Source organism: Alternaria arborescens (genome assembly GCF_004154835.1).
Source record: "Alternaria arborescens strain FERA 675 chromosome Unknown contig_38, whole genome shotgun sequence".
NCBI lineage: Eukaryota > Fungi > Ascomycota > Dothideomycetes > Pleosporales > Pleosporaceae > Alternaria > Alternaria arborescens.
In genome coordinates, this window is record NW_021167893.1 from 1 (window position 1) to 15040 (window position 15040).

Here is a 15040-nt window from a genome sequence, read left to right on the forward strand (position 1 = left end):
TATATCCCAGAGCTGCACGCTCTCGTCGTCGAAGCTACTGCTCAACAAAACGGACCTCTATCGCTTTACTCTTTGATCTCATACATCATCCACCCACTCAGTGACTGGAGTGAATCCAGCTTCTCCTCTGTTCCAGCCTGTGAACTGTCTTTGCTTGTGACCTTGATACCCAGCGATCCGGCAATCATCTTCGTCTTGTACTCTTTTCCATTATCGTCTACCAAGACTGGCACGGAAGCAAAGCCATTGGGGATATCAGAGATATCAACTTCATGGTAAGATACACCATCCAATTCTAACCTATCCGAATCGGTTTCCCATGGATTCCGGGGTCCTTTCTGATCATACATACACTCTCCTTTGTCGTTCCAGAAGCAGAATGCTGTCAACCAGCCTCCCAGGTATGACGGCCCACTACCTCCACCAAGACGATGCGCAATTTTGGACCAGAAATCGTGCGAGACAGCAGACTGCTCTGGATCGAAAGTTGCGATGAAGTTGCGCAGAACAGGGCGGAGGAGGTCGGCAAATGTACTTGCTTCAGGGCCTAATTCTGGCAATTTTTCGAGTCTCTTAAGAATATCTTCGTAATCTGCGCGTTCGCCTAACAGAGTGACCGTAGGAATTCCGCACTTGAGACGACATTTATACTTGAAATACGCCTTCATGCTGCCCATCATGAGCACTGCAGCTGTCGTGCGATCGGTAACCGTAGTTGTGCTGAACGCCGGCATGATCCAGTCTCGTAGATCAGGGTCCTTGACGTTCTCCTGAATTAACGCTGTCATGCGTCGTGCGAGCATGCCAAAATCTACGGTGTGGATGTTACCAACCTCTTTGACTCTGAGCTCTTTGTGCCCTTGGTGCGAGACGAAGTGGTCGCGCAGTGCTTCGGCGTTGGCGTTGATGTAAACATTCAGCTGCGATAGTATGGCGAACCAGACATCTTCGGGGCGGATAACAAGATGATGGTGCCAGCTATATGCTGTGAATGCTGCGTGGACGAACCCATTGTTCGACTCGACGATGTGGGATTTGCTGAACTCGTCCTCGGAGACGGAGCTCTGGATTATCCATTTGCAGTTTTTGGAATCTGATAGACTAGTGCCTTCCAGCAGTGCGTCATTCGAGGCGATTTTGGCGTTTCTGTTATGGTAGCTTTCGGATTTATGATCCGCGACTGTGATTGTGACCGGCATGTTTGTCGATGTGTGTTGAAAGATGGGTTGTAACAGAATAGAGGAAGTCTGAATTGTTTCGAGATGAGAACTTTGTGGTTCTCGTAGTAAGAGTATGACTAACTGCTATATATATATCTGCGCCGTGGTTTCGAGGCGCCCAAGGTTGCTGCCGTTGCTGCCTATGGCTAGAGCAGCCTACGGTTGTGGATTGGTGCCTGCCCATGCACAAACACGCAGTTGCTCCATGGGGTTGCGGGGTAATCGCGTCTCCGCTCTACAATACCAAAACTTGTTGGATTCTGTCAGCTTCCATCTCATGCACAATCAGTTTGTACGGAACAAGCAGTATAACTATTTGTTCCTCTCTCTTTGTTAGATATTCTGATCCAAGAAAACTCGCAACGACAAAGGCCTATCCGGTGCATACAATGTGACATGGCAATAGTTTCGCCGAAAATCATATGCCCTATCAGGCTCTCAACCACTGCTGGGGTTCCTCGAACCAGAACGTCGCACTATGATGTGAAGGATTCGATCTCGAGGTATCATCAAACATAGCAGACGGGTTAAGCACACTACAGTCTCTGGGGTCGCTATCTACATCGCTACATGGCATCACTCTAACATTTGATGAACTGACGCCTATCTACTAACTCCGCGAGTGATCTTGGTCTTGGATCAGCATATGAGGATGAGTTGTGTCAAGCGAATACAAATGGAAAGAAGAAAGTTGCAAAGTCTCGCAAGGAAGCGATTGGGACCGGTTTGTGCTAGCCTGTTCTGCCATAGAGCGTGCAGCAAGTCTGAACTTGCGTTTGCAGGCGAATTAGCGAGCCAAGCTAGAAAAGGAACGACGGCGGTGAGAACGTATTTGTTTACGACTGCCCTGGATGGCAGCAAAGGCGACGCCCAAAGATAGAGTGAAGTCCAGAGCGACGAAGAAATTGGGTCGAACTGACCAATCTCAGGTAAGTCGGTTAGAGAGCTGCATGTTACGATTATGCAGCTTTCAGAAGCCATCATTTGCGCTGCAGCAATCTTATGTGGACCTCAAATGAAATGTTCGACGCGACAACTGCTCAATGGGTATTTGACTTGTTCATTATTACTACGAAGCCTAGGAATATAGGCGTTCGCACCACAGTGCAGTCCCATCAAGGAAAGCCCGCGTTATCCTATACGCAAATATTGAAACACATTATACACAAGCTCGTGCCCGTCCAACATACAGCTTTATGACTTCGTATCGAGGGTCATGTCTTGTCCTCCTTCATATCGTACTGCTCGGCTGCGCTCCAACTCGAATCAAGGGGGTATCTTATGCGACGCCTTTGACGGCTTGCCTCTGTGATGAATGTTAGAGATGTGTAAAGTTAGGTGGCTGGTGAAGCTGTGACGTACCTTCTTGTTGATGAACATGGCAATGACCAGGACGAGGACGAGGAAAACAATGACAAGGACGACGATGACACCGGGCTCACGCTGAGCCCAGTTCTTGTCACGCTTGGCCAGCTGGTGGAGAGCGTACTCGGCGCGAGCGGCGATGGGCATAGAAATGGCGGCCATTGTGTTTGTGGGTTTCTGGGGTGAAGATGTTAGAGAGGATGTTCGATTAGGTAGCTGGAGAGATTCCTGGAGCTGGAGAAGCACAGGCCAGAGGCATTGGGCGAACGCGATTCAGTCCAAGAGAGCTATCGAGTAAAAGGATCTTCGGCCAAGGCTTGTCGCGAGACTCGTCCCGATGGCGTAGATGCGATAACGCGGCGCGCACGCTTGTGGACAGCTCCAGAAGAAAGCGGCATTAAGCTTACATTTACGAATTGAATCGGACCTCGTTTGAATTGTCGAGCTGGTTGAAGCTTTGGTTGGCAGCTGTTGATGGTGACGGAAGCTTGTCAGCGCGATCGGATCAAACCCACGGAACGGTCGCGACTGCAGAGGGACTCGGCGATGTTAATTGAATGGCGCAGGTCGACAGCGATGCAGCATCAAAGAGTGAAATCAAAAGTCTTAATAACAAGAGGCTGATAGTCCGCTTTTAAATGCGCCGGCTCGCCGAAAATTTCTGCAGTTGATGAGGCATTTTGTTTGGCCCCGGGTCCTAGCGGGTTGGCCGGGAGCCTCCAAGCTTGCAAGGGTAGGTGCGCGCGCTTCGGCCGGGGATGGGAGCGGTCATGGAATTAGTGAACTTACAGTGAATCGCGAATGCGCGTTGCGGTGGGCAGTTGGTGGTGGGCTTTGGGGGATGCTGGAGATTCGGGGCGAAGAGCAGCGTGAAGAGTAGATGAATGGCTGGGACCTAGCAACGCGAGGGTTGAGGGAGCTAGGAGGGAGCTACTCAATGCAGCCAATGGCGCGACATGCCATCATTTCGTCGTAGATGAGCCGACGATCGCCAGCCTCATATTCGGCAGCGGTCGAGTGTTTGCACGTGTTAGCTCGCTATTTTGCAACTTGTTTCCCTTGTTGGGACGATAAGAAAGCCTCTGCGCAGCTTTCACCGGTCCTTCTCGTGGTGCTCTCGACGCCAGCGACTCCCCATGGACTCTCCTCTCGCGCCTCCACAGTTGCGTCTGGTTGCTGCAAGCCGCCGCTGACGCTACTCGTCGGCTCCACTCGACCTCGACCCCTGCCACCTATTAACCGTTCTTGTGCCGCAGAAGCAGCAACGATGTCATCGCCTATTGCTTATCTGCAGTGACTGATGGAGACGCAGCGAGCCCACGCTCCGACCGAGCGCCTTGGCCGTTTGACACAAGTCGAACCGTGGGCTGGCAGGCAAAAGCACGCCTAGCGCACCGGAGACAAAAACAACGCATGTCAATAATGCCTCATTTCCAGACGCTCGCTTTGCCGTCAACAGGGCGACGCGCTACGCCGATAGCGCCTGCGCACAACGGAGACGCGTGGGGTGGCCTTGGTACGAGCTGCCGGGATCATCACTAAGCTTCTGTTGTGCCTGTGCCCCCGCATCTTGGCGAAGCATGGTACACAGGAGGCGCTTTGAAACGCTGAGGAGCATCACCATGTCACGCACACATCACCAGCCGTAGCAAGTGTCGCGAGAGAGCTGGGGGCTAGCATCTGGGGCGTGTTTCCGTGTCCGCTATAATGACGTCTCCCAAACAGCCAATATCGTCGTTATCAACCATGGTCGTATAGTGTTGCTCATGACTCGGTCGCCATGTGACAGACTTGTCTGGGCATAAAATACTTATTCACGCCATCATAACAACAGCTATGTGCAGCCAGCCATCAAGATATGCTGTCGCCCGAACCAACTCCTCCACACTCGCGCTCAGCGGTAAGACGGCACCGTGCAGCACTGCCTGTGCCAGTAGCGGACTTCGTCTGCTCGGAAATAGTGTCGGCAATATCTGGTTCAAGGCGGTCCCGATGGTCTGTGGTTGCCCTGTTTGTTGTCAGCTGCATCCAGACCTACACCGCAATTACACTTACTAGACGACAGGTTCGGCGTGACCAGCCTCTGCACAATTCTCAAACTCCCTGGCGCCGTTTCCTCTTGCACCCCTTCTGACGACGCATGCGGGAGATACAGCCTGACCGGCAGATGTCTCAGATTGACCCCTTGCGGATTCAGCAACTTCTGGTTGATGGGATTGTACAGCGCAAAGTCGTGCTTCTTCACTCCGTTCCAGAGCTGTGTGCTGTCCTCTTTGCTCAAGAACATGACTGTCTTGCCCGTTCCTGTTCTCAGGTAATCCGCCTCCTTCACGCTATGAATGAATAGATCATGCATGTGCCTATCGTCATTATCGAGTTGAACAAGCTGCTCGGAAGGGAAGCCAGAGAAATGCAGTGTGAGACGCCAGGGTAAATGTTGGCCGTCTTCCTCTGTATTCTCAACCTTGTGAGCTTGCACAGCTTCTGTATCTGTGTCTGAAGGATACGCTGGCTCAGCGCCCGAGTAGAGGTCATAGAGGAGACCCAAGGGGTAATGCCATTTGAGCGGCACGTCTTCGTAGGATAGCCATGCGTCTTTGGGTGAGACGTCCGGGTAGATGAGGCTGCGTGAGAAGAAGGCATGTAGTTTGTGTATGAGTAAGCCAAGATAGGATATTCGTGGAAATTGTATCTACCTCTGGTCAGCTCCTACTTGATCAAGCTGTACCTTGACCATGCGAGTATTGAGTTTGCGCGTACTAAGTAAGGATCCGACTCATCGTACGTTCTACAGTCGCCCTTGTGCAACCGTATCTCGAGCGGAATACTCCCATTCCAAGTGCTCTGCCGCAGCCTACTCGTGACGTCTCTTGAGGCCATGGAAGCGAAGCATCCAAGACGCAGGTCGCCAACCGCCGTTCTGGTAGCCTAGGCGCAGCTGATCGATAGTGGGGTAGGCAGGCAAGGCAAGGCAAGGCAAGGCGGGGTATGCAGGAAGCTTGGGCCTGGCGTGCAGGAACCACCAACGTTTTGCTCGTGCGTCTCTGCGACAACCGCGAACTCGTCAAACTACTGTAGGAACATGTGCGCTGGTCGTGCCTCCTTCATCCACAACGCACGTATCATGTGATACCGTAGATGAGCCATCTACTTACGCACAACAGCTGGACCATGAGCGTGGCACTCAGCCGCAAACGTTCGCGCCTGACCATTGACGAGGACGAGGACGAGGTGCAGCACCGCAGAGAGCCGTCGCCCACTCTGCCAGCATTGGGCGATGCCCTGAAGAGGTCCAAGACACAATGTGAACTGGAAGAACTAGACATGATCAGTCCGGAAGAGGCTTGGAGTGTGGATGTCGACGCAATACTTGCTAGCAACACGCTCGCGACTCTACCAAGCAGCAAGCTAGAGGCGCATAACAATTGGGCAAGATACTCAAAGCAAGAATCAATAATAGTTTTGTGCGTCCAAGGAAACGTTCAAATACACTACGAGCTGCTATGGTAAATCCGATTCATTCCATCCGCACTATTCTTACTGACTTGCAACAGCTCCGCACTCCCTGACCTCTACGCTCTCTCTCCCTCGCTCCAGGCCCTCGTACTCTGCCACGACCCCTCGATACACAGACTATCCTCTTCCGCGCCCTTTTCGCTCCCCGTCATACAAGCTGCAACCCCTTCGAACAACCACTTCGTCCGCCTAGGCCTTCTACATCCTCTCGGTGGAGGTAAATTCCCATTAGATGCACTGGTCGTGCTGGACAAGCAGAGTAGAAGAAGGCTGGTGCTACCGTTCGGTTGGGGTGCTGGTAAACATGCGGATACACCCGCGGGGCGGAACATACAGATGCGATTGATGGGACTGCTGAAGAGCTGTGTTGCGACTTTAGTACGGGAACAATGAATGTCATTGTATGACTCAAGCCAGAATCCCGACACAATAATGTTACGTCAACAAATACGCCTGGAGTATATAGACGCCGTGGTCCACCATCCTCTAGAGTTTCGTAGCTAGAATTGCTACCCGTGAACGCCTACGCCCGGACAGGCTCTGATCGTAGCAGAGTAATGAAAGAACCGATGGGGTTAGGGTTGAAGAAGACAACTATGTTTGTACACGTCGTCTATCGCAGCTCTTACAAAACAGGATGCCGACACCCCGTATTTAGCTTATACCCTCGTCAAAGAGTAGCCCCAAAAAAGCTTGTAAAACGACATGAAAAGCATCAAGGGCGCTTGTCGGTACTGCTCAGGTTTTCTGAGGGGGTCTAAATGAGATAAATATGACTGATGTCTTTCAAAGACAACATGCTAAGAATTTATGTTAGGCTCGATCCATGAAGCCGTCGCATCTGCCATCTCCTCGGGTACCATAAGAGAAGTGAACTGATGCGAACAAGCCAGATAAGCCAATCTTTACGTTACGATGCAGATGATCGCTTTGTCTGTGACGGAGTTAGTCATATTGCATTCATGGGTGTCGAATGAGAGACTATTTAACCTCTTGTAAATTTCAATATCTTCTTATATCTACCTTCGAGACGGATAGCTCACCAAACTGATGTTGAAGAAGGGCGATATTAGTCGAAATGCGTCAGAGTCAGAGCTGATCCTACTAGAGTACGAAAAATGAGGCGGACATTTGGATATGTTCCCAGTGCGTGAGTTGGAAGGAGTTTGTAGCTACGAGTAGCTAGACTCTCTCATGCTTTGTGTATTTGCAGTGAGCGGGCGCACAAGTCTACGATGGGTATCCTTTTTTTTTGTGTGTGTGTGTGTGTGTGTGTGTGTGTGTGTGTGTTTGTATTTGTCAGTCTTAGAATTGTTCCATACCTCTTGATTCTGGATTCGTTTCCATCATTGGGTGAGTTCTTTATTGACAGCATCTCGTGTATCGTCTACTGCGCTATGCTATAGTAGTTCTTCCTGGGTACAATGTAAGTATACTTGTTGACAGGCCTACCTTTAATCCTGCACCTCCTGTCCTTTTGCATTCTGAACATCTTCGATTGAACAGTGAAAGCACAAACAAAGGTCCTATACGATTTGCTGTATCCAAGCGCTCGATCTTTCCAGCGTTGAAGTCGACCCACATAGGTAGACGGCCGCGAGGCGGAGGGCAAAAATGAAACAAGCACGGAGGGCCATCTGTAAGCGTATACAGTGGGTAGTCAAGTTACATAGTACCACGATTGGGGTATGGTGGTCTGACGAGGAGTTATGCTATCCTGGTGACGGATGTTAGGGTATGATCAAGTGTTGGTAATGAGGTTGACGCCTAGCGCCTGACACCTGCCGAGCGCGCCCCGGGCGACGGCACTGGACGGTACTATATCATCCCCTCTTTATCACGAGCACTTTAAAAAAAAGAAAACATAGCAAAGGCTGTGTTATACTGTGTCAATCCACTTTTTGCTCAAAATCGTCACGCTGGTCCTAGATATTGTATTCGCGCTTCTAAGGCTGTTGCGGACCCGCACGATGCAATCGAAAATCGGCTTCTGTCACCAGTCCTATAGTGAGAGAAGGCGTCTACATTGTCCCTCTCGTGGAACCTGCGAGCGGAAACGGAGGGAGAAGATTACTAGATTCGGCAGGAGACTCCTAGCCCCAGTCTTCAAAGCCACTAACCTTGCTGTGATAACCTAGTGTGGGTTCGACCAACCCCACCATGCGATATATGACCATACTCGCACTTTGTACAGAGTCAACATCACTACTTAAGACGCTCAGTAAACCAAACAAGACTGCGAAGACCAGATATAAAATCGAAATCAGTAACCATGCCTCAAACCATCAAGCTAAAAGCACCGAATGGTCAAGAGTGGGAGCAGCCGACGGGCCTCTTCATCGACAACGAATTCGTGGATTCATCATACCCAGCAAACACAATAGCATCAATCGACCCCGCCACGGAAAAGCAGATTGCTGTAGTACAGGCTGCGTCAGAGCAAGACGTTGATCGTGCAGTCCAAGCAGCGAAGAAAGCACTGAAGAATCCGGAATGGAAGCAACTTTGCGTTACTCAACGTGGGCGACTCATGGCAAAGCTTGCAGACTTGATGGAAGAGAACAAAACGCTTCTTGCCACTATCGATGCTTGGGATAATGGTGAGCCTCACCGAATACATGAGTTGAAAACACTAATAGTCGTTAGGCAAGCCTTATAATGTAGCCCTTACCGAAGACCTCCCTGAAGCGTTTTCTACCATTCGCTACTACGCTGGTTGGGCAGACAAGATTTCCGGACAGACCATCAGTACGACCCCCCAAAAGTTTGCATATACCCTACGCCAGCCCATCGGTGTCGTCGCCCAAATCATCCCTTGGAACTACCCTTTATCCATGGCTTGCTGGAAACTTGGACCTGCGCTAGCGTGCGGTAATACGGTTGTATTAAAAGCAGCAGAGCAGACCCCACTATCAATTCTCATTCTGGCCAAACTTATCAAGCAGGCTGGGTTCCCACCTGGCGTCGTAAACATCTTGAATGGGCTTGGACGGGAAGCAGGTGCAGCGTTGGTACAGCATCCCCTGGTCGACAAAGTCGCTTTCACAGGCTCTACGACTACAGCTACCCAAATTATGAAGATGGCCGCAGTAGGGCTGAAGAACATTACTCTAGAGACTGGAGGCAAGTCCCCGTTGATCGTCTTTGAAGATGCCGATATGGACCAGGCGGTACGATGGTCGCACGTGGGTATCATGTCGAACCAAGGGCAGATATGCACAGCCACGTCTCGAATACTTGTCCAGGAATCAGTGTTTGATACATTTGTCTCTCAATTCCGTCAACAGATTAAAAATGTTTCCATCATTGGTAATCAATGGAGCGAAAACACTTTCCAGGGCCCTCAAGTCACGAAGCAGCAATATGAGCGAGTGCTATCGTATGTCGACATCGGTAAATCTGAAGGTGCAGAGCTGATAGAAGGCGGAGAGGCTTGCGAAGGCAACGGCTACTATGTCAAGCCGACAGTATTTACAAAGGTGTCGCCCAACATGCGCATCTACCGAGAGGAAATCTTCGGCCCCTTCGTAGTGATTGCCACTTTCTCAAGAGAAGAGGAGGCGGTGAACATGGCCAACGACTCAATTTTCGGTCTTGGTAGTGCTATCTTCACAAAGGATCTCGAAAGAGCTCACAGGGTGGCTGCGGAGATTGAATCGGGCATGGTATGGGTAAACAGCAGTCAAGATTGCGACTACAGGATACCTTTTGGTGGCGTGAAACAAAGCGGTATTGGAAGAGAGCTTGGGGAGGCAGGACTGGAGGCTTACTCACAGGTGAAGGCAGTACATATTAACATGGGCAACAAGCTGTAAACCTATTAGGGGGAGGTGAAACCGATGATCGTGGTCGAAGATATCAATAGACTCTGCTCTATGTGTGTGTGTGTGTGTGTGTGTGTGTTTTTATATCCGCTGTATCCTGCTCATCAAGCTCGACCTACTGCATCAATACTACTTATGACTAAAGACATCCTTAGGATGGAGATTCAGATGTGTCCTAGAAGGCGAAAGATAACGGTGGGACCACGGGCATGAGCAGCAAGCTGCCAGAATAAGACAATATGCATAGTTGAACCGATTTCTGATAGGAGGATGGTAATTTACATGTTTCAACGCCTTCACATAGTCGCGTGTCACCGTTTTTGACAGACCATTTCCGACAGCGACGTCATGACCACGAGTAAAAGTCTTGGGCGAAAAGAAACTGTCGGTCTTACACAGACACCCCGCAATCCAAGGTTTTGGGAGCGCAAAAAATAAAACAAAACAAAAAATAATGTGCATCTTTTACATATTGACTTTCGTTTATGCTAATGCACTTCCACAGTAAGGCGTCTAACGGGTTAGCCGCTACGCCACGACCACGCCCCCCATCACCCCTTCATTCCATTCGTACGAGTCGTACTAAGATGCACTACTTTCTCTCGCTTCCAACCGTCTACTAATTTTCCAAGTACATGTGCATGGGTCTTCCATCTTGACGCCATTCGTGACGTTTTCCATCCTTGCGAATTAACCGGGAATCATTTCCAGTTCCACGCTACCGGCTTACTTCCAAGGTTGCTATCTCCAATTCTGCCCAATCCTTCGAGAGGTTGGACACAGATGCGGCCATGAAAGTAATTCAGATGTGGTGGTGGCTGTCGACAATTCTGCTCACCTGTTACATTTACCCGCTCGGCGTTACTAAACCGGCACCTTGTGATGGATTCGCACCTATTTCCCCAATTTGTAATGGACTTTCGCTTCTACTCTAGACACAACTCAACTCGACAGTGGACGAAACAGGAGACAATCGGATTGATGTGAAAGGAGAAAGGGTACCGGCAATTGAAAACAGAGCCCGAACGATACCCGGCAATGCAAAAACAGCCTTGTACTTGACAGCTACTCCTGCCTCTCTTGTCACGCCCTATACCCCACACACCCATAACTATACCCACACATACGGACAAAATTCCCAAGAAAGCATATAGTATCTATTCACGAAATGCAACAATAGATCGGAGTACGATAAGCGAAATCTGTCACGCATCAGATGTCTCGGTCTGCGGACACACATCCTTGTCTTTAGTTAATGGAAATGTTTATGTTATCTAGAAGGCTCAATGCTCGGCATAATGTCCGATGGCACGAGAACAGACTTCTTGCATGTGCTTTTTCCGATGACAATGATAAATTGTGCTAAGCTTGGAAGGTGGCTTGCGGGAAGAAAAAGAAAACATCAGGGGTGTGAGTGTAGACAAGGAACGCATGCATGTGAGTTTCCGCATCGTATGTTCACGGGCAGATCTGACATCTCAGGATAAGGCATCCTTTGATCTAGATCGCGACGACGCGTGGATTGTGGGTAGTTGTCGTAGTCGTTTGCTGGTTGTTCATGCGGGCCGGGGCATTTAGCGTGGGTAAAAAGAGGGGGATTGCGCACTCGGACGAGATCTCGATGATCGATCTCTAAACTTTCTTAGCCCCCCGAACACGATACGAACTTGGCCTTTTCTGTGTACTTACGACTGTGGGATCCTGACCCGCACCTCTCGGAGTGAAGCAAGAGGCCCATGCAAGGGAGACGGTGTGAACACGCAGGGTATCGACACCACAAAAGGGAACGCAGGGGCGTCATCGCTCTTGCAGCGTGATACAACCTTGGAAAACCTGCATATACATCGGCGTTGGAGTCCAGCCAGTCACAACATTGAAAGCCCTTACCAAGTTTGCTCTCCGATCGGAGGAGGGCGTTGCAACCGCAGATTCGGCGCACGCTACAGCATACCATCTGCACACCATCGGTAAATTTAACATCGCAGCATGTACTCCATGAAGCAGGCCCCTTGCGTCATGCCGTGAGCGTTGCCACATGTAATCGCGTGCAAGGCTTCTATATCAGTATTGAAATCTTGGCTGGATTGTTCTACCGCGATTTGATTGCGATGCCCTTGGTGACTGCGCGGTCGTCCGTCCGCGCATCTCCTGTGTGGCACAGTTGCGGCGATAGCGGCTGAAGATGAGGTTTCAGAGCCGGTATGCACGGGATGGATGTGTATTGAAGCGGTATGGTGGCCGGAGCCAAGTTTTATCTCCAGCCTGACTGCTGTATCTGGTGCGTTCCTGGACCATAGTACAAAGTAGCCAATCAGCTGCGTCTAATATTGAATGCAATTTAGTGCAGCAATATTGTCGTCGGTATGCTAACCGCAACGTTCTTGATAGCATTACTCGCGAATTTCCAGGTCCAACTGCCGAAGATGCTGCCAGTGTACAGTATGCCAACTCCAACGAAATGTTTTGCTGCCGGGACTTCCGATTCGCTACATATCCCAGTTCATAAGATATTTTGTCCACCCCTGCTGCACTTGATTGCGGTGGAATTTGCCATTATGAGTTGCAAGCGATGCATCGCGCTTGTAGGCGAAGTGTGGTGTAAACCGTAGAAGGTTACATCGAACCTCAGGTATAGACAATACGTCGTGAGGGAGGATCCTTCCGCGCGAAGCTCCACTTGCAAGAAAAACCGTCGGTCGGCCCAATGCAACCGCAGCCCGTCTCTTGCCTCTTACGACCTGGCTGCATAAAGGGCCCTGTCTTTTGACAGCTGTCATTGCCACGGTTGTGATGAGAACCGTCGTCTTGCAGACGCGGCTTGTCTTGTGATCACGGCAGGGGTTCCTTTCAGGTCCGTCTATTCAGTCCGCTACTAACTATGAGGGGACGGCTTTACTACGCGACGAGTCAGGCCGCACGCATACCAGGAGGCAACGGGGAAATTCCGCCGGCACGCCCAACGGCAGTTTTCTTACGTGAGGTAAGATGCGCACAAGACACCCCAGTGATTCCATAACGGATGACGAGTCAGCAATAATGGTGTGTCGCGCGCGAAGCGAAGGAACTGGTGTGTTTGGTGCCGGCCCTCAGTGGTTGATGCGCCAATCAAACAATGGATGGGTCGAGCTTCAGGGAGAGCCCGCGACTCGAACGGCGGCCTGTGTTGTATTAACCTGCGGCGCCAGCTGGGGCGACTCCACCCCAAGGCTATGCTCTTGCGGCTAGTGTTTCGCTGGAACTGACGGAGGACGGTTGCGATTGCTGTCTGTGCATTCCCGCGGCCGATGATGTATCGCCAAGCGGGGGAAGCGGAAAAGGATATGAATGGCACTTGCACACTGCCGCTGTATCAGGAAGGAATTGACGCGTGGGTACAATGGTTTGTCTAGAGCATCCAAGTTCATGCATGGAAGATTGCCTTGTACAGAAAACCTGCTAACAAATGGGGCCTTAATTCTGGGTCAGGTCCGACGGCTACGTGGCTTCATCGTGCGTTTTGCGTCGTGGGCGGATAGCTCTACACAGCCTGAGCAAAAAGGTATTGGGGCCCAAACTCCTCAGCTCCCTAGCACACTGAACATACTATGACGTATATCATGCAGCCATGTCGATGCCGCATACTGCCGAAGCATATTAAGCGGCACTTGAGCATTGTTTTCGGCATGTGAGCCAGGTTTTAGGTCCGGGTACAGCAAGTTTGCAATCACGTTGCGGACCGATTGTATACCCACATTCTCAAACGACCGTCCAGGCGTTGTGACTCGACGAGCGTTCCCGTAGCCTCGCGCCCTCAACTAGCGACGTAAGCCGTTAGCACGCCCCGAGAGAGTTTTGCCTGCGCTAGAGCCTAGATCTGCAATCGACACCCAGCGTTTCCCGAAGGCGCTGCGTGCTCCGAGCGATCGACGCTGACTATTTATACAAGAACGTTGCAAGGGCGTTCCGAGGTCTTTGAACCCAGTGATTCGGAATTGTTGCGGGTGCATTTCGTTCAATTTGGTGAATTCTAAGCGACCGATTGGGTTTGCATGGATTTCTTCGTGAGGCTAACATCAAAGATCAGCAGGCAGTCGCGTGAGAGAGGCGTGCCGAAGCCTGTAAGAACCACATCGAAACGGTCATGATTGGCGAGGCTGATGACGCCGCCCAGGTCGACACTGCTGATGAGGTCATTATCAACTGTGGCTCAATTGTATGCGTTCCATGTCTAGACCTTCATATGCTCCCCGCACCAGGCAAAACCGTGTGTAATCTGCTGCGCAATACAAAATCTACCATCTGCTAGATACACACATAACATCAGCTTACGAAAACAGATAAAAAGAAAAGAAAAAGAAAATCTTTTGCCTGCGTCGCCGTTGCGCAGTATGGCCGCTTTTCAGCCACATCTCAAATCCACGATGATCCAACTCAAAATCGATATTCGAGAGTATACCGGACTCGGCCAAACTCGAACAGCACCGAAAGACTCCGCTGTACCGGAATGGGGAAGTTGAGCGACGAATTATGATTAGCCGCGATAGCGAGTTCAACAGCGTTGGCGACTCGGGAAGCCCCGCTCGGCAGCCGTCAGCCGTGTCACCCTATCCCGTTTTTGCAAGTAGCAATGTAAGGGTGTGGCTAGTCATGCAGGTAATCCGGATAGCGTGAGCTGGAACATGCCCCGGGCGCCTGATTCGCTGCTTCGCCCAGTGGGAGGCTTTGAATGATGTCGACACGCTAGAACGTTGTTGCGATTGAATTTACCGGCTGTTGTACATGTGAAAGTCGAGACTGCGTCAATAAAGACTGCATCCAAGTTGCAAGGGTGGCCCAGAGATCGATCGGGATACCAGAACTCTGTTTCAGCGGATCCATATTGATTGATACTTTGGGTTTCGTACCGAACCGCTTTGACGCTCGTCGCTTGTGCGGGGCTTGGTGCATCCTTGTCCGAGCACGGAATGCTGGGCCCCTAATGTTTGGATAAGGTTTGTGAGTTTCGCGCTTTGGTAACAGGGTCGTTAGTGGCGACTCGACTCATGCAGTAGTCCAGCAGTTGTGAAGAAGAGATCAGATTGGGTATAGTAGCAACATCGTCGAGTGATAGCTGGTGTGATAGGCACATGCTGTCGG

At 50.7% G+C, this 15040-nt stretch overlaps 6 protein-coding genes across 8 annotated transcripts; 3 read left to right on the forward strand and 3 right to left on the reverse strand.

Moving 5' to 3' along the window:
- Nucleotides 1–65: 65 nt before the first annotated feature.
- On the reverse strand, nt 66–1199 carry AA0111_g10645 (hypothetical protein; the record flags this gene model as incomplete). The annotated part of the gene is made up of 1 exon (XM_028644419.1): nt 66–1199. The coding sequence occupies one exon, from the start codon at nt 1197–1199 to the stop codon at nt 66–68; it is 1134 nt and encodes a 377-aa protein (XP_028501743.1).
- Nucleotides 1200–2486: 1287 nt separating this feature from the next.
- Nucleotides 2487–2747, reverse strand: AA0111_g10646 (hypothetical protein; the record flags this gene model as incomplete). 3 transcript variants are annotated; one of them, XM_028644421.1, is made up of 2 exons in its annotated part: nt 2487–2528; nt 2583–2747. In XM_028644421.1, the coding sequence occupies 2 exons, from the start codon at nt 2745–2747 to the stop codon at nt 2487–2489; spliced, it is 207 nt and encodes a 68-aa protein (XP_028501719.1). The 3 variants fall into 3 exon arrangements, with proteins under 3 accessions (XP_028501719.1, XP_028501720.1, XP_028501718.1); XM_028644420.1 differs by having other exon boundaries at nt 2500–2526; XM_028644422.1 differs by having other exon boundaries at nt 2487–2747.
- Nucleotides 2748–4399: 1652 nt separating this feature from the next.
- AA0111_g10647 (Autophagy protein 5) lies at nt 4400–5465 on the reverse strand (the record flags this gene model as incomplete). Its single annotated transcript, XM_028644423.1, has 3 exons — nt 4400–4593; nt 4641–5277; nt 5346–5465. The coding sequence occupies 3 exons, from the start codon at nt 5463–5465 to the stop codon at nt 4400–4402; spliced, it is 951 nt and encodes a 316-aa protein (XP_028501721.1).
- Nucleotides 5466–5756: 291 nt separating this feature from the next.
- Nucleotides 5757–6494, forward strand: AA0111_g10648 (hypothetical protein; the record flags this gene model as incomplete). Its single annotated transcript, XM_028644424.1, has 2 exons — nt 5757–6091; nt 6140–6494. 2 exons carry the CDS (start codon nt 5757–5759, stop codon nt 6492–6494), a joined length of 690 nt encoding a protein of 229 aa, XP_028501723.1.
- A 1879-nt stretch (nt 6495–8373) lies between these two features.
- Nucleotides 8374–9916, forward strand: AA0111_g10649 (putative aldehyde dehydrogenase-like protein; the record flags this gene model as incomplete). The annotated part of the gene is made up of 2 exons (XM_028644425.1): nt 8374–8701; nt 8748–9916. The coding sequence occupies 2 exons, from the start codon at nt 8374–8376 to the stop codon at nt 9914–9916; spliced, it is 1497 nt and encodes a 498-aa protein (XP_028501724.1).
- Nucleotides 9917–12288: 2372 nt separating this feature from the next.
- On the forward strand, nt 12289–12534 carry AA0111_g10650 (hypothetical protein; the record flags this gene model as incomplete). Its single annotated transcript, XM_028644427.1, has 1 exon — nt 12289–12534. The coding sequence occupies one exon, from the start codon at nt 12289–12291 to the stop codon at nt 12532–12534; it is 246 nt and encodes an 81-aa protein (XP_028501732.1).
- Nucleotides 12535–15040: the final 2506 nt, after the last annotated feature.